The sequence below is a fragment of the Saccopteryx bilineata genome, chromosome 8, assembly GCF_036850765.1.
Source record: "Saccopteryx bilineata isolate mSacBil1 chromosome 8, mSacBil1_pri_phased_curated, whole genome shotgun sequence".
NCBI lineage: Eukaryota > Metazoa > Chordata > Mammalia > Chiroptera > Emballonuridae > Saccopteryx > Saccopteryx bilineata.
In genome coordinates, this window is record NC_089497.1 from 57,071,036 (window position 1) to 57,090,956 (window position 19,921).

General features: G+C 41.3%; 1 protein-coding gene and 1 pseudogene across 2 annotated transcripts in view; one reads left to right on the forward strand and one right to left on the reverse strand.

Annotated features, from left to right (window-relative positions):
* The window catches only part of SENP5 (SUMO specific peptidase 5), a 76,638-nt gene that overhangs the window by 40,584 nt on the left and 16,133 nt on the right, over positions 1 to 19,921 (forward strand). For both annotated transcript variants that reach the window (XR_010726830.1, XM_066240966.1), the window contains exon 6: positions 1,855 to 1,932. Coding sequence is in view for 1 of the 2 variants with exons in the window: in XM_066240966.1 (XP_066097063.1) it covers positions 1,855 to 1,932 (78 nt within the window). In the remaining variant the exon portion in view is untranslated. The remainder of the gene's footprint in view (positions 1 to 1,854; positions 1,933 to 19,921) is intronic.
* Positions 15,110 to 15,785, reverse strand: LOC136312173 (nucleophosmin pseudogene; annotated as a pseudogene).

Below are 19,921 nucleotides of genomic sequence, written 5' to 3' on the forward strand. Positions count from 1 at the left end.
CCTTGCTTGACCAGGTGGCTGGCTCAGGCCAAACCAGGGACCCCTTGATTGAACCAGCAACCTTGGGCTTTAAGCCAGTGACCTTTGAGCTCAAGCCAACAACCTCAGGGTTTCAGACCTGGAACCTCAGCATTTTAGGGAGATGCTCTATCCCCTGTACCACCGCCAGTTAGGCCGGTTGTTGATAAGGAACCTGTGTTTTTAGTGGGAGATGCACAAATGGTGACTATTTGCTTTAAGCTTTTAAATTTAACTTAGTCTTTCTTTTAAAAAGTGGTAAAGTAGTATTTATCTTTCTCTTGGATTAATCTTTGATAGTTCAAATACAAACTAACCCCCCTTACATTATAAAACTTCCTTAAGAGCTTAGTTACATATTAAAACTATATTTTATTTATTTTTATTTACTTTTTAAGATTTTATTTATTTTAGAGAGAAGAGAGAGAGAAAGAGAAGGGGGACAGCAGGAAGCATCAACTCATAGTAGTTGCTTCTCCTATGTTCCTTGACCAGGCAAGCCCAGGGTTTAAAATTAAAACTATATTATAAATTTAATATATTAATTTCTTTCTGAGTACTCAAATTACTTGGTGAGCTGCCTTTGATTTCAAAAAGCAAAGCCTTTCAAAGTACTTTATTTATAAACTTTCATAAGTCCAATAGTTTTAAACAGATAATGTAATGAATCTCAGATTGCAACACTTTATATAGACAGTATATCATATCTTTCCACAAATAGTTATGCATTTTAAATTGGAATCATAAGGATAATCTGTCAGATTGCATTCCAGATTCTGATGCATACAGTTTGAGCATCCTTGCTCTCAGCGGGGGTCGTCAAACTTTTTATAAAAACTGCCCACTTTTGCAGTGCTGGTCAACCTGGTCCCTACCGCCCACTAGTGGGCATTTCAGCTTTCATGGTGGGCGGTAGCAGAGCAACCAAACAGTGCTGCGATTGGCCCACCATGAAAGCTGGAACGCCCACTAGTGGGTGGTAGGGACCAGGTTGACCAGCACTGCAAAAGTGGGCGATTTTTATGAAAACTTGGACGACCCCTGCAGCTACATGGTTCTCAAAATAAATGTGCATCAGAATCCTCTGAAGTTTTATAAAACCAGATTGCTGAGCCCTAGCCTCAAAGAGTTTGTGCTTTAGTAGGTCAGGGGTAGGGCCTTAGAATTTGCATTTTGGCAAGTTCCTAGGTGATGCTGATAATGCATGCAGCCTGGTGACCACAACTTGAGAATCTCAGCAGTAAGAGAATAATTTTATCATCTTAAGTGAGTCAAAGTTACTTAGTAAACGCTTTTAAGACCACAGTGGTTTACTGCCTCAGGTGAGCTGACACTAATTTATAAGCCAGAATTTTAAAGCTAAGGATGTAGGACATGATGCTCCATATCACCAGAGTAATTCTTTCGATGTTAGAAATGATTAAGCTAAGGCCTTTTTATAGTTGTTATGACAACAAATTCACATTCTCCATGAGGTTAGTTTTGTAATCCATATCCCATGAGTTCAAGGTTTCATTACCTCATTCTTTCATAGCCTCTTTCAACTTTATCACTTGATTTGGAGAAATTTGTTAGGTTGCTTCTCTACTTGATTGGATTCAGGTAATCTGTTTGCTGCCCATTCTACTTCAAACTATAGATCACAGTTGCAAGGTCATTGTAATCAAAGTTTTGGAACAGAATCTTTTGTGAACCATATAATGTATTTTCTATATTTTTGGTTATTATTTTAAAGAAGAAACTTCCTTTCACTTTTCTGTCTATCTTATATTCAAGAATTTTTAAATTTTATTTTTTAAGTTAAATCTGGGTGCTTGTATTTGATGTCTCTTCTAGGTTCACTTCTTCAACAGCTTTTTTCATAGACAGCTGGTAACCAAAGGATATAATGGAGTAAAAAGATGGACTAAAAAGGTATTCTCTTTATTTCTTTTTATTCTAAATATGGAATGCAGATGATAAGCCACTTTGAGTGGAAGGATAAGAACATTATTATCAATATGATGTTAATTAGAAACAGACTTTTTAATGTGACAGTTGGTTTTTATTGTTTCTTTTAAATCTTGTTCAAAAGATAAGACACACACACACACAAAAAAAGATAAGACACTAGTAAAACTGAGTCTATCCATTGATTGGAACATGCTGTAACAAAGTACGGAGCAGGAAGTTAATGGTTTGCATTAATATTAGCTTAATATATAACTTGGACAAAAGACACTTAATTTGTCTGGGTTTTGAGATTGCTAATTTATCAAATTGATAAATCAGAGTATCCCTAAGTTACTTTCAATCTTAATTTATCTCTGTGTTCAATGACTATGCCAGAAATATTTTAAAAGTTCATTTATATTCTATTTTTGATATTTTGACAAATTACCATAAGTTCAAATTCCACAGTCAAGTGTCTAGAGATAGTATAACTTTTTACTTTTTATACTGGATGGCTTATAAAAATTAAGAGTAAGTTTTAAGTAGTTGTGGGTGGAAATAACTTTTTGCAGAATACAAAAACACTTGATTGAATATTGCTTTGCAAACATCCTCAGTAGTACCAAGATTAATGATATGTGTATGTGTGGCACTTCTCTAGCAAATTAATATGGAAGGTCTTTCTATTATTTTCCAGTAGGTGGTGTTGAATCACGAGTGCTTTAACTCTGAAATCCCCATGCTGTCCCCCACAGCCAGACACCGTATGTAGCCAGACACATATCAGTGTAGCTGTGATGCAGTGCATAGGAATGGAGTGGTCTGGGAAGAACAAGCCAGTTTCTTTGTTGTTTTGCCCTCCTGATAAGGGTGACCTTGGACCTTCACAGGGTATTCCCTGCGTCTTGAGCCAGGAACTATTTACAGAATGTACCCTTTTCTCAGGGGAAAAAAGTGATTCTGTAGTACCAGTTCTCTGGGTTGAAGATAATATACTCCACAACCCTATAGCAAAGGTGAAGGGAGGTGGCTCTGGAAGGCTACAGGGCTGCAGGGCTTCATGGTCTTGTTTCTCTCTGTGGTATTCCAACCTCCTGACAGTTGCTGCTGCACCCCAGTGCTGTGCTCAGGTTCCTGGGCTCAGCTGCGGCTCATACAGTGCACTCCCAAAGAAATGCCCACCAAATCTCTTTGCTCCTGCCATCTGAAGGGAGCATCAGGCACAACTGGATTCCTGCCCTCACCAGGCTTGAGCTCCCTGTTACAGGACTGTGTCCGTAGCTCGTCTCAGCCCTTCCCTTTTCTCACCTCTCCCCTTTGCTCCCATTTGTCCACCATTAGATGTTTCAATGCACAGATAGATCTCTCAGGCATGTTCGTGCATTGAGCAGGGAATCCTTTGTTGAGTTAATAGTTGTTCAAATGTTGAAACTCTCCTGCTGCCATTCCTTTTATGTCCCCAATTGTATATCTTGAAGTCAGTATAAGTTGGCCAGCTTTATACATGCTTTTCCAGATTATTTGGGCAATTCAGTGTCCTTTGCATTTTCATAGAAATTGAACAATGTTTGCCAATCTCTTTGTTTTTGTTTTGTATTTTAAGCCTTCAGGATTATGGTTGGGATTATGTTTAATTGGCATGTTCATTTGGGGAGAATAGATATCCTAACAATATCGAGTCTTCCAGTCCATGAACAAGGCATATTTTCCACTTGTTTCGGCTTTTAATTTTTTTCAGCAATATTTTGTAATTCTTAGTGTGCATGTCTTGTACACATTTTTAAACTGTATTCCTGAGCATTTAACTGCTGTAAACAGAATTAAAAATGGTTTATCTTTCAATTGTTTGCTGTCAGTATGTAGAAATACAGTTGAATCCATCCGTATGTTGGTTGGCCTGGCATCCTTCCTATGACCTTGCCAAACTCACTCACTGGTTCTAGAAGTATTTTTGTTTTTTTGTTTTTTTTTGTAGATTCTGTGAGATTTTTATAGACAATCATGTTTGAAAGTAATGACTTTTATTTCTTCCTTTCTAAACTGTGTGCCATTTTTTTCCTTGTCTTATTGTTAGGACTTGTAGTACAGTGTTGATAGAAGTACTTGACAAGAGAGGACATTTTTGCCATGTTCCAGTGTTAGGAGGAACGCATTGAATCATCCACTAATATTTGTTATGTCAGCTGTGGGTGTTTTGTAGGTGCTCTTTATCAGGATAAGAAAGTTTTCTCCTCTTCTTAGTTTGCTGAGTTTTTAATCATAAATTAATGTTGAGTTTTATCAGATGGTTTTCCTGCATCTGAGGAGATGATCCTTGGTTTCTCATCTTTATTCTTTTAGTGGGGCTCAGGCTGAAGGAGCAGTACCGAATCTTGAGACAGTTCAGCCTCAGGGCCATATGATAGCTCTTGAAGCTCCAGCTTGGTCATGACATAACTTCATTTTTGTTTACACCACATTGTTAAAGCAAATCACATAACAGGAATACATTTCTACCCCTGGGAAGAGCACTAAAGCCACATGGCAGTAGGAAGCTCTATATAATCCTCTTCCTGTATTGGGAGGGCTACAAATAATTGGGATTAATAATACAATCTGCCACACATTTAAAAATATATACCAGTTGACATACAATATTATGTTCATTTCAGGTGTACAGCATAATAATTCAACATTCTTATACCTAATGAAGTGATCACCATGATAAATCTAGTAACTATTGCTCTACATAGTTCTTATGATATTATTGACTATGATTCCATATGTGACTGAAATCAGATGGTACTTTTCTTTCTCTGACTGGCTTATTTCACTTAGCATAATAATCTCCAGCTCCATCCATGCTGTCACAAAAGGTAAGATTTTTCTTCTTTTTTATGGCTGTGTGGTATTCCATTGTGTAAACATATCACAGCTTTTTTATTCACTCATCTACTAATGGACTCTTGGGCTGTTTCTAGATCTTGACTATTGTAAACAATGCAGTAAACATGGGGGTGCATATCTTCTATTGAATTAATATTTTGGAATTCTTAAATATATTCTTAGAAGGGGGACGGCTGGGTCATAAGGCAGTTCCATTTTTAATTTTTTGAGGAAGTGCCATACTTTTTTCCACAGTGGCTGCACCAGTGTGCATTCCCACCAGCAGTGCAGGAGGGTTCCCTTTTCTCCACACCCTCGCCAACTCTTGCTATTTGCTGATTTGTTAATGAAAGCCATTCTGGCAGGTGTGAGGTGATATCTCATTGTGGTTTTAATTAGCATTTCTCTAATCATTTTCATGTGCCTCTTGGCCATCTATACATCTTCTTTGGAGAAGTGTCTGTTCAGGTCCTTTGCCCATTTTTTAATTGGATTGTTTACCTTCCTGGTATTGAGTTTTAGAAGTCCTTTATAAATTTGGTTATTAACCCCTTATCACACATATTGGCACATATGTTCCCTCACATAGTGGGTTATCTTTTTATTACTGGTGTATTGCTATGCAATAGCTTTTTAGTTTGATATAGTCCCACTTGTTTATTTTGTCCTTTATTTCACTTTCCTGAGGAGATATATTGGCAAAAATATTGCTTTGAGAGATGTCAGAGGGTCTGCTGCCTGTATTTTCTTCTAGAATTTTTATGGTTTCCCCACTTATATTTAGTTCTTTTATCAATTTTGAGTGTATTTTTATGAATGGTGAAAGTTGGTGGTCTGGTTTTATTTTTTTTTCCTATACCTTTCCAATTTTTCTAACACTATTTATTAAAGAGACTGTCTTTACTCCATTGTATACAGTTGCCCCCTTTGTCAAATACTAATTGACCAATAAAGGTATGGATTTATTTTTGGTTCTCTGTTCTGTTCCATTGATCTGTATGCCTGTTCTTTTGCCAGTATTAGGCTGTTTTGATTACAATGGCCTTGTAGTATTGCTTGATATCAGGAAGTGTGATACCTCCCACTTTGTTCTCATTTTCTTTTTTTTTTTATTTCTTTTTTTTTTAATTTTTATTTGTTTTTGTATTTTTCTGAAGCTGGAAACGGGGAGAGACAGTCAGACAGACTCCCGCATGCTCCCGACCGGGATCCACCTGGCACGCCCACCAGGGGCAACGTTCTGCCCTCCAGGGTGTCGTTCTGTTGCGACCAGAGCCACTCTAGCACCTGGGGCAGAGGCCAAGGAGCCATCCCCAGAGCCTGGGCCATCTTTGCTCCAATGGAGCCTCGGCTGTGGGAGGGGAAGAGAGAGACAGAGAAGAAGGAGAGGGGGAGGGGTGGAGAATCAGATGGGCACTTCTCCTGTGTGCCCTGGCCGGGAATCGAACCCAGGACTTCTGCACGCCAGGCCGACGCTCTACTACTGAGCCAACCGGCCAGGGCTGTTCTCATTTTAAACATTGCTGAGGCTATTCAGGTTCTTTTTTTGGATCTATATAAATTTTTTGAATATTCTAGATCGGTGAAGTATGCCTTTGATATTTTAATAGGAGTTGCATTGAATTTATAGATTGCTTTGGGGAGTATAGACATTTTGATTTTAATTCTTTCTATCCATGAACAAAGTATATGTTTCCACTTGTTCATATCTTCCTCAGTTTCTTTTTTTCAATGTTTCACAATATTCCAAGTACAAGTCTTTTACCTCCTTGGTTACATTTATTCCTAGGTACTTTATTTATTCATTGTTGCAATAGGAAATGGGAATGTTTCCTTAATTTCTCTTTCTGACAATTCATTATTGGTGTATAAAAATGCCACAGATTTCTAAAATTAATTTTGTATCCTGCCACTTTGCCAAAATAATTTATCAGGTCTAGTAGTGTTTTGGCGGAGACTTTAGGGTTTTCTATATATAGTATCATGTCACTAGCAAATAATGACAGTTCTACTTTTTTTCCAACTTGGATGCCTTTATTTTTACTTCTTGTCTAATTATTGAGGCTAAGACTTCTAGAACTATGGTGAATAAGAGTGGTGAAAAGGGCTACTACCCCTGTCTTGTTCCTGATCTTTTTTTTTTTTTTTTTTTTTTTACAGGGACAGAGAGAGAGAGAGAGAGAGAGAGAGAGGGTTAGACAGGGACAGACAGACAGGAATGAAGAGAGATGAGAAGCATCAATCATCAGTTTTTCGTTGCGACACCTTAGTTGTTCCTTGATTGCTTTCTCATATGTGCCTTGACCACGGGCCTTCAGCAGACCGAGTAACCCTTTGCTCGAGCCAGTGACCTTGGGTTCAATGGTGAACTTTTTGCTCAAGCCAGATGAGCCTGCGCTCAAGCTGGTGACCTCGGGGTCTCGAAACTGGGTCTTTCGCATCCCAGTCCGATGCTCTATCCACTGTGCCACCTCCTGGTCAGGCAAAATGTTTCTTAATGTCAAAATAAATTTAATTTTGCCGTATTTATTTTGTTTAATTACCATAAAAGCACGCTTGGACTTTATATTTTTTTCTTTAATATTTGACTTAATTGTTATAACATGTTTCTCAGAAATTTGTATATAGCGTGCCTACAATTATTTGTAGGATTTAAAATGCACCCTGACTTCAAAATGTTTGAGAACTACTGGCTTAGAAGGATAGGTGTTAAGTCTTTGAATGTTTGGTAAAATTCAACTGTGAAGCCATCTGGTCCAGTACTTCTATTTGCTAGGAATTTTTTTATCACTGTTTTAATTTCATTTGTTCTAATTAGTCCACTCAGGTTTTCTGATTCTTCCAGATTCAGTTTTGGAAGACTATATGTTTCAAGGAATTTGTCTATTTAACCAGGTTGTCCACTTTTGACATATAGTTCTTCCTAATATTTTCTTAGAATCCTTTGTATTTCTTTGATGTCAGTTTTTACTTCTCCTCTTTCATTTCCAATTTCATTTATTTGGGTCTTCTTTTTTTTCTTGATTAATCTGGTTAAAGGTTTGCCAATCTTGTTTATCTTTTCAAAGAACCAGGTCTTGGTTTCACTGATCATTTGCATTGTTCTTTTAGCCTCTATGTCATATATTTCTGCTCTGAACTTTATTATTTCTTTTCTTCTACTTCCTGTGGGCTTTGTTTATTGTTATTTTTTAAAGTTCTTTTAGGTGCAGGGTTAGATTGTTTATTTGAGATTCTTTTTTTTAAATACTTTTATTTTCTATCATTTATTAATTTATTTTTTGTGTCAGAGACAGAGAGAGAGACAGATAGGGACATATAGGGACAGACAGACAGGAAGGGAGAGAGATGGGAAGCATCAGTTCTTTGTTGCGGGCCCTTAGTTGTTCATTGATTGCTTTCTCATATGTGCCTTGACTGGGGGGCTACAGTAGACTGAGTGACCCCTTGCTCAAGCCAGCAACCTTGGGCTGGTGAGCCTTGCTCAAACTAGATGAGTCTGCGCTCAAGCTGGCAACCTCGGGGATTTGAACCCGGGTCTTCTGCATCCTAGTCTGATGCTCTATCCACTGCACCACTGCCTGGTCAGGTGAGATTCTTTTTTTTTTTTTTTTTTTTATTTATTTATTTTTTTTTCTGAAGCTGGAAATGGGGAGAGACAGTCAGACAGACTCCCGCATGCGCCCAACTGGGATCCACCCGGCACACCCACCAGGGGGTGAAGCTCTGCCCACCAGGGGGTGATGCTCTGCCCCTCTGGGGCGTTGCTCTGTTGCGACCAGAGCCACTCCAGCGCCTGGGGCAGAGGCCAAGGAGCCATCCCCAGTGCCCGGGCCATCTTTGCTCCAATGGAGCCTTGGCTGCGGGAGGGGAAGAGAGAGACAGAGAGGAAGGAGAGGGGGAGGGGTGGAGAAGCAGATGGCGCTTCTCCTGTGTGCCCTGGCCAGGAATTGAACCCGGGACCTCTGCATGCCAGGCTGATGCTGTACTACTGAGCTAACCGGCCAGGGCCTCTTTTTTTTTTTTTTTTTTAAGTGCGAGGAGAGGAGATAGTCAGACTCCTGCATGTGCCCTGATCAAAACCCACCCGGCAACCTCTGTCTGGGGATGATGCTCAAACCAGTTGAGCCACTGGCTGTGAGAAGGGAAGAGAGAGAGAAGGGTGAAAGGAAGGGGAAGAGAAGCAGATGGTCACTTCTCATGTGTGCCCTGAACAGAGATTGAACCTGGGAAGTCTGCACACTGGGCTAATGCTGTATCCACTGAGCTAGTTGGTGTGTGCTGAGATTTTTCTTGCTTTTTAAGGTATGCCTGTGCTCTGAAATTCCCTCTCAGGACTGCTTTCACTGTGTCCGATAGATTTTGGCTTGTTGTATGTTCATTTTTATTTGTTTCAAGGAAATTTTTTATTTCTTTCTTGATCTCGTTAACCCACTCGTTATTTAATAACATGCTATTTAGCCTCCAAGTGTTTGAGTGTTTTCAGTTGTTGATTTTTTATTTCATGCCTCTGAGGTCAGAGAAAATGCTTGATATGATTTCAGTCTTCTTAAATTTATCAAGACTTGTTTTGTGTCCTAACATGTGGTCTATCCTAGAAAATGTACCATGAGCACTTGAAAAGAATGTATATCCTGCTGCTTTGGGGTGAAATGTTCTGAAGATATCAATAAATTCAGTTATCTAGTGTGTCATTTAAGACCACTGTTTCTTTGTTGATTTTCTTTCTGGAGGATCGAACCATTGAAGTCAGTGGAGTATTAAAATCCCCTGCTATTATTGTATTGCTGTGATCTCTCCCTTTTTGTCCATCAAAATCTGCTTTATATTTTAGGTGTTCCTCTATTGGGTGCATAAATATTTACAATGGTTATAACCTCTTGTTGGATTGCTCCCTTTATTATTATGTAATGACCTTTGTCCCTTACTATATAGCCTTTGTTTTAAAGGCTATTTTGTCAGATACAAGTATTGCTACAACAGCTTTTTTTTTCATTCCATTTGCTCCATTGTTTCACTTTCAGTCCATTTGTATCTTTTGTTTTGAGGTGTGTCTCTTGTAGACAGCACATATATGCGTCTCATTTTCTTATCCATGCAGCTACCCTATGTCTTTTGATTGGGGCATTTAATCCATTTACATTTAAGGTTATTATTGATATGTACTTATTTATTGCCATTTTATTCTTTAGACCTACAGTCCTCTTTCTCTCTATTTCTTTTTTTCTTTCTTTCTTTTTATAGCAGGCTCTTTAACATTTCTTGCAGTACTGGTTTGGTGGTAACGAATTCCTTGAGCCTTTTTTGTCAGGGAAGCCGTTGGGAAAGCGGCTGTGTTAGGCTTGCTCGCTGGTGTACTGGCTGCAAGCACTTTGCTTGATTAGTGTGTGAGCCCATGGCAGAGGCACGTGCATAGCCTATGTAAGGCTATGGGTGCTTGTGCTCAGGGGGATTGTGGATGGCGGATTGCCTGCCTGCCACTTTGAGGTGCCATTTTGCTATTTGTTTGACTGAGAGGCGGTTTCCCTTGGTTGGGTTCTCGTCCACTGTTGTGAGACTTGATTAAACGGAATGGCCTAACACTTTCTGGCTCCACAATTTTTCCGCTCATTTGCCCAAATCCAATGTGAATCTGCCTGACCGAGGCCACCTGTATTACAGAAGGTCTTTATTTCTCCTTCAATTTTATTTTATTTATTTATTTATTTATTTATTTTATTTTTTTTATTTTTTCTCATTTTTCTGAAGCTGGAAACAGGGAGAGACAGTCAGACAGACTCCCGCATGCGCCCGACCGGGATCCACCCGGCACGCCCACCAGGGGGCGATGCTCTGCCCATCCTGGGCGTCGCCATGTTGCGACCAGAGCCACTCTAGCACCTGAGGCAGAGGCCACAGAGCCATCCCCAGCGCCCGGGCCATCTTTGCTCCAATGGAGTCCTGGCTGCGGGAGGGGAAGAGAGAGACAGAGAGGAAAGCGCGGCGGAGGGGTGGAGAAGCAAATGGGCGCCTCTCCTATGTGCCCTGGCCGGGAATCGAACCCGGGTCCTCCGCACGCTAGGCCGACGCTCTACCGCTGAGCCAACCGGCCAGGGCCACTCCTTCAATTTTAAATGATAGCTTTGCTGGATAAAGTAGTCTTGAATGTGGGTTCTTGTTTTGCATCACTTTGAATATTTCTTGCCAGTCCCTTCTGGTGTGAAGTGTTTCTGTTGAAAAATTAGATGTTAGCCTTATAGGAGCTCCTTTGTAGGTAATTGCGTTCTCTTGCAGCTTTTAGTTTCCCTCCCTCCCTCCCTTCCCTCTTTTGAGAAAGAGAGGAGTAGCAGGAAGCATTAACTCTCATATGTGCCTTGACCAGACAAGTTCAGAATTTTGAACCGGCGACCTTAGTGCTCCAGGTTGATGCTTTATCCACTGCACCACCAGAGGGCAGGCAGTATTCTTTCTTTGTCTCTTATTTTTGGCATTTTAATTATGACATATCTTGGTATGGTATTGGCCTCTTTGGGTTCATCTTTTTTTTTTTTGTATTTTTCTGATGTTGGAAACAGGGAGGCAGTCAGACAGACTCCCGCATGCATCCGACTGGGATCCACCCAGCACGCCCATCAGGGGGCGATGCTCTGCCCATCTGGGGCACTACTCTGTTGCAACCAGAGCCATTCTAGCACCTGAGGCAGAGACCATAGAGCCATCCTCAGCGCCCAGGCCAAATTTGCTCCAGTGGAGCCATGGCTGCGGGAGGGGAAGAGAGAGACAGAGAGGAAGGAGAGGGGGAGGGGTGGAGAAGCAGATGGGCACTTCTCCTGAGTGCCCTGGCCGGGAATCGAACCCGGGACTCCACGCCAGGCCGACGCTCTACCACTGAGCCAACCGGCAGGGCCTTGGGTTCATCTTTAATGGGATTCTCTGTACTTCTTCAACTTGTGTGACTTTTTCCATCATCAGGTTAGGGAAGTTTTCAGCTATGATTTGTTCAAAAAAGTTCTCTGGCCCTTGTTTGTTCTCTTCTCCTTTAGGAACCGCTATGATGTGGTGGTTGTTTCCCTTAATGTTGTCACAGAGGTCTCTTCGAGTTTCCTCAGTCTTTCTGAGTCTCCTTTCTTTTTGCAGCTCTGCATCTGTGCTTACGTTCATCTTGTCCTCTAAATTGCTATTTCATTTTCTGCTTCATCCAACTTGCTGCTTATTCCTTCTAGTGCAGTCTTCATTTCAGATACTGTATTTGCCATTTCTAACTTTTATTTTTTTAATGGTTTCAGTGTCCTTTTTAATGCTTATTATATCCTTGTTTTAAGTTCTCACTGTGATCATCCATTCTTACTCTAAGATCCTTGAACATCCTAATCTTTATTTAAAACTATGTCTAGTAGTTTGGTTGCTTTCATTTCATTTAGTTTCCTGGGGAGTCTCTCTTTTTGATTCATTTGGGGCAATTTTTTTTTGTCTGCCCATTTTGTCTGTGTATTAGGTAGCTCTGTTCTAACTCCCAAATTTCTTGTGATGTCTTTATGAGGAAGATGGGCTCAGTGGTACTAACCTCTAGGTCACCTAAGCTCTTTGCTGTAGGAATGTTTCTTGTGGGTTATATTTACCTTGCGGTTGTATGTGAGTCTTGAATTCTGTTGGTACTTTCATGGATGGAGTTAATTAGCCTTTCAGGAAGACTGTCGCTAAGGGTCAACCTTGATCATGTTTATTAGATGCTGTGTGGTGACTGCCCTGTGAGGTGTAGTTACTGTCAGTAGAGTTTAGTGTCTGCTGGACTCTTCCTTTGGGCGTGCTGCTTCTGTGGCTAGCTGAGTCTAGCATTGGTGCTGTCTGCCACCCACTACTGGTTGTGGTTCTGGGTCTTCTTGGGCAGAGTTTGGGCATTGATGTCAGATGTTTGTAACCCACTGTCTGGAGCAGCGGTTCTTAACCTGTGTGTGGGTCGCCTAAAGCCATCGGAAAATACATATTTATTATACAATACATTTTTAAATAAAGTATGTATTTCCGATGGCTTTAGATGACCCCTGTGTTTTGGTCGTTCGACCCCCGCCAGGGTCGCGACCTACAGGTTGAGAACCGCTGGTCTGGAGCTTACCATTCTGTTCACACTTTGTGTCTGTGTTTTCTGTGCCTGGGTGTGTGTGGAAGGGGCCAGCTCATGTATAAGGATCAAATTCCTCCTGCTTAGAGTAGACAGCAGCTCCGTAAAAGAGTCCAAGTTCCTTATGATTTGCCTCCATTTTTCAGCTGCTCCACCTGCTCTTGCAGCTGCCTGGTCTTCCCTCAGAGTCTTCTGTAGAAAGACGATAGTGTGGGCTCAGACTGGCCTCACCCACCCACCCCTCCACATGTTGCAAGTTTGGTGGGTTAGGGCATCTGAGGTCGGTTGACAACATTAGTGGGACCCCTACTCCAGAGTCTAATCCCTTAAACACTACTGGATACTCTAATTCTATTTCTCCTCAGCGAGGTGAACAGCAGTTTCAGATTGGGTGGGGCTGACAGTTACCTCTGCAGAAGTTCTTTCAGCTGTGGAGTCACTGGTCTCAGGGAGGAAGATTGAGTATTCCACTGGGGCTGACTGTGCCCCCCCAGAAAATGTCTAGGCTCCTCAACTGGTCCCAGAAATAGGCTCCAAGAAACTCAGACTTTGAATGTCTGTGCTCTAAGCCTCTCTCCTTTCCCCCTGTGGACTCGAGCTCAGCGGGGCAGGGTGTCCAGGACTTGGGCTGGCAGACGGTGAGGCTCTATGTCGTCCAGTGTGCGTGAGGTGCTGTGTGGGCGCTGATCACAGAAAGCAGAATTTGCCTCGCTGGGTTTGGTGCTTGACAAGCTCTCCCTTTGGATATGCTGCCAGTAACACTAGTTGGGTGCTGCTCTGATGTTGTCTGTAGCTGGCCGCTGGATGCTTTGGTTCTGGGCCTCTTAACCCAGAAGCCTGGTGCAGCCCAGTGTAAGACACTGCCCATGATGGGCACTCAGCAACCTTTTTGGAGCTGTCGCAATCCAGAGTTTTCAGCTGCCTCTGCTGGGCTTAGTTGCACATGGAAGGACCAAGCTGCATACCTATGCTGGCTTTTACCAGACCTAGAGCAAATCAGCAAAAGACCCCATGTTCCCTGAGATCTACTTCCTACTGCCTCTGTCTGCTGGCTGCCTGTTGGGCTTGGTCCCTGAAAAAAACTTCTGGTAGAGTATAGAGGCTGGTTAATCAGGCATCAGGGAAGGTGGTGGGTGTGCCTCCCACCCCAGGGCCCCAGGTGTCAGTCAATCTGTCCTGACTTTTCACAGTCCTCAATAGGGTGTAGCCACTAGGACTGGTGGGTGTAGCCTCTGAAACCCAGAGATTTAGTCTGCCCTCAGTCCAGACAGTTTCTACTGAATCACCCTTGCGGTAGAAGCACCAGTCATATTCTTGGTAAAGTGTGAGGGGGGTGAACTCAATGCCAGAAAACAGTCATTTGTAACCCCTTGAGTCTTCAGCCCACTCCTTCCTGGCCAAGGCTGCTTGCTTCTCAGCAGGGCCCAATCTCCACAGGGTGGGGTAAGAGAGGTTCCCGAGGGTGGGGCAGTTGCTTTCCCCCAGGCTGATGCCGCACAGAGGGGACTGCTCCACCCAGGAAAGATGGCGACTGCGCTACTAGAGAGTGATTCAGCACAGGGGTTCTAGTGGTTGTCCCTCACCCTGTCTCTGCCTAGGGTCGCCAGTTTCACTCTTCCTCATGCCATTCTAGTCCTTTCAGCCCTCTCTCCACCGGAGCTCTGGGTAAGTGGCTCTGTGTTGGCTCTTTAAGAGGGTGCTTGCGTCTTTGAGATCTCTCGTCTATTTCTTGCAGACAGAAATCTAACATCTTTTCACCACCAAATGCTATTTGGCCACCTCTTCGAGTCTAGTACTCTGGGCTGTGGTGTCTGGTCTGGGGCTTAGGACCCACACCTCTCGGGGGAAACCTACCTGAAGCTGATATGTCTCTCCGGACCCTCGGCCACCGCTCACTCCTGGAAGCTGGGCAGCCCTTTTCACATCTCCACCCTTTCTACCAGTCTCAAGGTGGCTGCTTCTGTGAATCCTTGGTAATAGACTCCTCTTCATTTAATCCTAAGTTGTTTTTTCAGGATGATTTTTTTTTTAACTCATTTTAAAGAGGAGAGAAAGAGAGAGAAGAAATATTTAGTGGGAGAGAGGAAGCATCCATTCCCATATGTGCCTGGACCAGGCAAACCCAGGTTGGCCTCAGTGTTCCAAGTCAATGCTTTACCCACTGCACTATCACAGGTCAGGCCAGGACAATTGGTCTTAAATTTGGTTATAACTCCAGTTTGATCCTGGGAAGAAACTAGTGGAACGTTCCATCTGCCTACTCCGTCGCCATCTTGGAATTGGTGTTGATGGTTTTCAGTTTCCATTCTGGTTTGATTTTGGCTGGAGTATCTCATACAGATTTATTTACTGGAGGTTTTTCTTCAGCTCTTCATAATCAAAATCATCTTCATCAGTAGCAAATTTTACTTTTTTCTGTGGAAACTTACTACCACTTCCAGGGCAAAACACTTTCCATGTATACTTAAAAGCTTCTCATGCTCCTCTTCTTCTGACTCTGCATCTTGCTCCCCAGCTGCTAAGTGCTGTCCACTATATGCACAGGCCTTGAACCACACTTCAGCCGTAAGACCACAAGTGGTGGTATTTTAAAGCCATCAAGGGAAACCATTGGCTGACAGACATTTTCAAAGTTGTTAGTGTTACTTTAATTGGACTGCCTTCATAATTCATTGCCTCTGCTTCCACAGTGTGTAACAGTATGCAATTAATTCATCTTTTGCACTAGCCTGACTGTAAGTAAAGATAATTGGTGTTCATTTTCATCATTATCCACCTTAAAGTGATAATCTATGTTGATCTTTAGTTAAAAACTAAATAGAGAGTCCCGGGGCCTCAGGGGACTCGTTTCCATGGCCATCGAATATTCCATGGCATGGTGGCATGCAATTACATGGGAGAGAAAGCAGACAGACATAAACGACCACTGTCCCGCAATACAGATTCTCAGGGCAGAGTCACTCCAGGGGAAAGCAACACTTTCTCTTTTTTGTCTTTTTGATAGTAGCCGTTCTAACAAGTATGAGGTAGTATCTCATTGTTTGGATTTGGAATTCCCTGATTTGTAGTGATGTTGAGCATCTTTCCATGTGTCTCTTGGCCATCTGTATGTTTTCCTTGGAGAAATGTCTGTTCAGATCCTCTGCCCTTTTTTGTGTGTGTGACAGAGAGGGACAGATAGGGGCAGACAGACAGGAAGAAAGAGAGATGAGAGGCATCAATTTTTCATTGCGGCACCTTAGTTTTTGATTGATTGCTTTCTCATATGTGCCTTGAGTGAGGGGGCTGCAGCTGAGCCAGTGACCTCTTGTTTAAGCCAGCAACCTTGGGCTCAAGCCAGCAACCTCGGGCCCAAGCCAGCAACCTTGGGCTCAAGCCAGTGACCCTGGGTACAAGCCAGTGAACTTTTGGCTCAAACCAGCAACCATCGGGTCATATCTGTGATCCCACACTCAAGCCAGCGACCCTGTTCTCAAGCCAGACGAACTCATGCTCAAGTTGGCAACCTCGAGGTGTCAAACCTGGGTCCTCTACGTCCCAGGCTGATGCTCCATCCATTGTGCCACTGGTCAGGCTGTGTGAGTTCTTTATATATTTTTGGGTGTTAATTTCTTATTAGACTTATTACTTGAAATTATCTTCTCCCATTCAGTAGGTTGCCTTTTAGTTTTGTTGATGTTTTTCTTGTGCCAAAGCTTCTTAGGTTTATGTAGTCCTATTTGTTAATTTTTTTTGTTGCATTTGCCTGAGGAGACACATCCAAAAAAAATATTGCTAAGAGTGACATCAACACATTTATTGCCTATGATTTTTTCTAGGAGTTTAATAGTTTCAAGACTTACATGTAAGTCCTTAGTTCATTTTTACATAGTGTAATAAAGTGGTCTAGTTTCAATTTTTGCATGTATCTGTTCAGTTTTCCAACATCATTTATTGAAGGGACTGTCTTTTCCCCATTGTATATATTTTTTTCCCTCCTTTGTCATAGAGTAATTGACCATATGGGTGTTGGATTTATTTTGGGGCTCTCTGTTCTATTTCATTGACCAATGTGTCTGTTTTTGTACCAGTATACTGTTTTCATTATTGTAGCTTTGTAGTATAGTTTGCAATCAGGGAGTGTGGTACCTCCAACTTTGTTTTTCTTTCTCAAGATTGCTTTGGCTATTGAGGGTCTTTGGGATATAAATTTTAAGATTATTTTTTCTAGTTCTATGAAAAATGCCATTGGTATTTTGATAGGGTTGCATTGTATCTGTAGATTACTTTGGTTAGCATGAACATTTTAACAATATTCTTCCAATCCATGGGCATGGTATAGCCTTCTGTTTATCAGGTCTACCGGAAAGTTCTGTCCGTTTTTATCACAACAAGTTTCGACACGTAAGCACATGTTTATTTGGCGCGTGTGTGCCTCTCTATTTTTATCACTTAATGTATACATACTGACGTAGCAAATTAACTAAAACAAAGTTGATTCATGTTAGTCTTATGTGTGAAGTAATAGTGTACCCATAGCTACTGATAAAGTTCATTTACGCCACGTAATTTTTACGAATTTCAACAAGGAAGAAATGCTACAGAAGCATGTAGAAATTTATTGAAAGTGTTTGGTGAAGGTAAAGTTTCTGATAGGACATGCAGAAGATGGTTCGAAAAATTCGAAACATGTGATTTCGACCTTTCTGATAAGCCACGTTCTGGGTGACCATCTTTGATCGATGACAATGTTATTAAGACCATGTTGGAGCAAGATCCTTTTCTGACAACATCGGAGATCGCAGAAAGGCTTAATTCAGCTCAGCAAACTATTTCGGACCATATTTGGATGATAGGATTGGTGTGGAAATATTCAAGATGGGTGCCACATGAATTAAGTCAGAAGAATTTGGATGATCGAGTCTCATATGCACATCTCTGCTTGCTCGGAACAAAATCGAGCACTCTTGAACCGGATGATAACTGGGGATGAAAAGTGGATTACCTACAAAAACATCGTAAGGAAAAGGGCATATTGTGAACCTGGAAAACCTAGCCCTTCCACCTCTAAACCAAATTTGACTCTGAATAAGAGAATGTTGTGTATGTGGTGGGACATTTGAGGACCAATACATTATGAGCTTTTAAAACCGAATGAAAGGCTCAATTTGGAGAAGTATTGTCAGCAACTGGATAATTTAAAGACAGCAGTCCAAGAAAAGAGGCCAGCGATGTTAAATAGGAAGAACATCATACTGCATCATGATAATGCCAGGCCACATGCTGCTTTGAGGACTTGTCAAAAAATTGCAGAATTAGGCTGGGAAATTCTGTCGCATCCACCATATTCCCCGGACTTAGCACCCTCCAACTATCACTTGTTTTTGTCCTTACAAAATTTTTTGAAGGGCAAAAAATTCAAAAATTAAGAAGATATCAAACAAGCACTGGTTTAATTTTTCGCATCAAAAGATAAGACATTTTTCAAAAATGGGACATACAAATTGCCCTCATGCTGGCAAGAAATCAATAATAGTGGCAATTATATTATTTAATAAAGTTTATTGACGGTAAGAAAAATTTGTATTTTGTTTTATTCCAAAAATGGACAGAACTTTTCAGTAGACCGTATATTTGTATCTTCTCCAGTTTCTTTCATCAGTGTCTTACCATTTTCCAGATACAGGTATTTTACCTCTTTGGTTTAATTTATTGCTAGGTATTTTATTCTTTTTTTTTTTTGTATTTCTTCAAAGTTAGAAGTGGGGAGGCAGCCAGACAGATTCCCACATGTACCCGACTGGGATCCACCCGGCATCCATCTTGGGCGTTGCTTCATTGCAGCTGGAGCCATTCTAGTGCCTGAGGCAGAGGCCGTGGAGCCATCCTCAGTGCCTCAGCCAACCTTGCTCCAGTGGAGGCTTGGCTGCAGGAGGGGAAGAAAAGAGACAGAGAGTAAGGAGAGGGGGGAGGGGGGAGAAGCAGATGGGTGCTTCTCTGTGTGCCCTGGTCGGGAATCGAACCCAGGACTTCCACACGCTGGGCCGACACTCTACTGCTGAGCCAACCGGCCAGGGCCGGTATTTTATTCTTTTTGATGAAATTGTAAATTGATTGTTTTCTTAATTTCTTTCTGATAATTTATTAGCATATGCAACAATTTTTTGCTGTGGCTAGGACTTCCAATATAGTGTTGAATAAAAGTGGTGAGAGTGGGATCCTTGTCTTTTTCCTGATCTTACAGGAAATATATTCAGCTTTTCACTGTTGAATATCATATTAGTTGTGAGTTTGTCATCTATGGTCTTTATTATCTTGAGGTATGTTTCCTCTATACCCACTTTGTTGACCTTTTATTGGATATTGAATTTTGTCAAATGCTATTTCTGCATTGATTGGGCTGATCTTTTGATTTTTATCCTTCATTTTGTTTATGTGGAGTATCACTTTGATTGATTGGCAGATATTGAACCACCCTTAGAGCTCTGGAATAAATCCTGCTTTTTTGTGGTGTATGATCTTTTTTAATGTTTTGTTGAATTTGATTTGTTAATATTGTGTTGAGAATTTTTGCATTTGTGATAATCAGGGATATTGGCCTGTAATTTTATTTCCTTGTAGTGTCTTTGGCTTTGATATCAGGGTAATGTTGGCCCCATTTAGAAGCTTTCCTTCCTCTTAAATTTTTTTTGGGGGGGATAGTTTGGGAATGATAGGTATTTTGCCTTGAATGTTTGGTAAATTAACCTTAAAGCCATCTGGCCCTGAACTTTTGTTTATTTGGAATTTTTTGAATACTGGTTCAGTTTTATTAGTAATCAGTTTGTTCAGATTTTCTGTTTCTTCCTGGTTCAGTCTTGGAAAGATTGTATGTTTTCATGAATTATGCATTTCTTTCAGATTGTACGATTAGGTGGCTTATAATTGTTCATAGTATTCTCCTATAATCCCTTGTATTTCTGTGGTATTGGTTATCACTTCTGCTTTGATTTTGTTTGGATTTTTTTTCTTTGATGAGTCTGGCTAAAG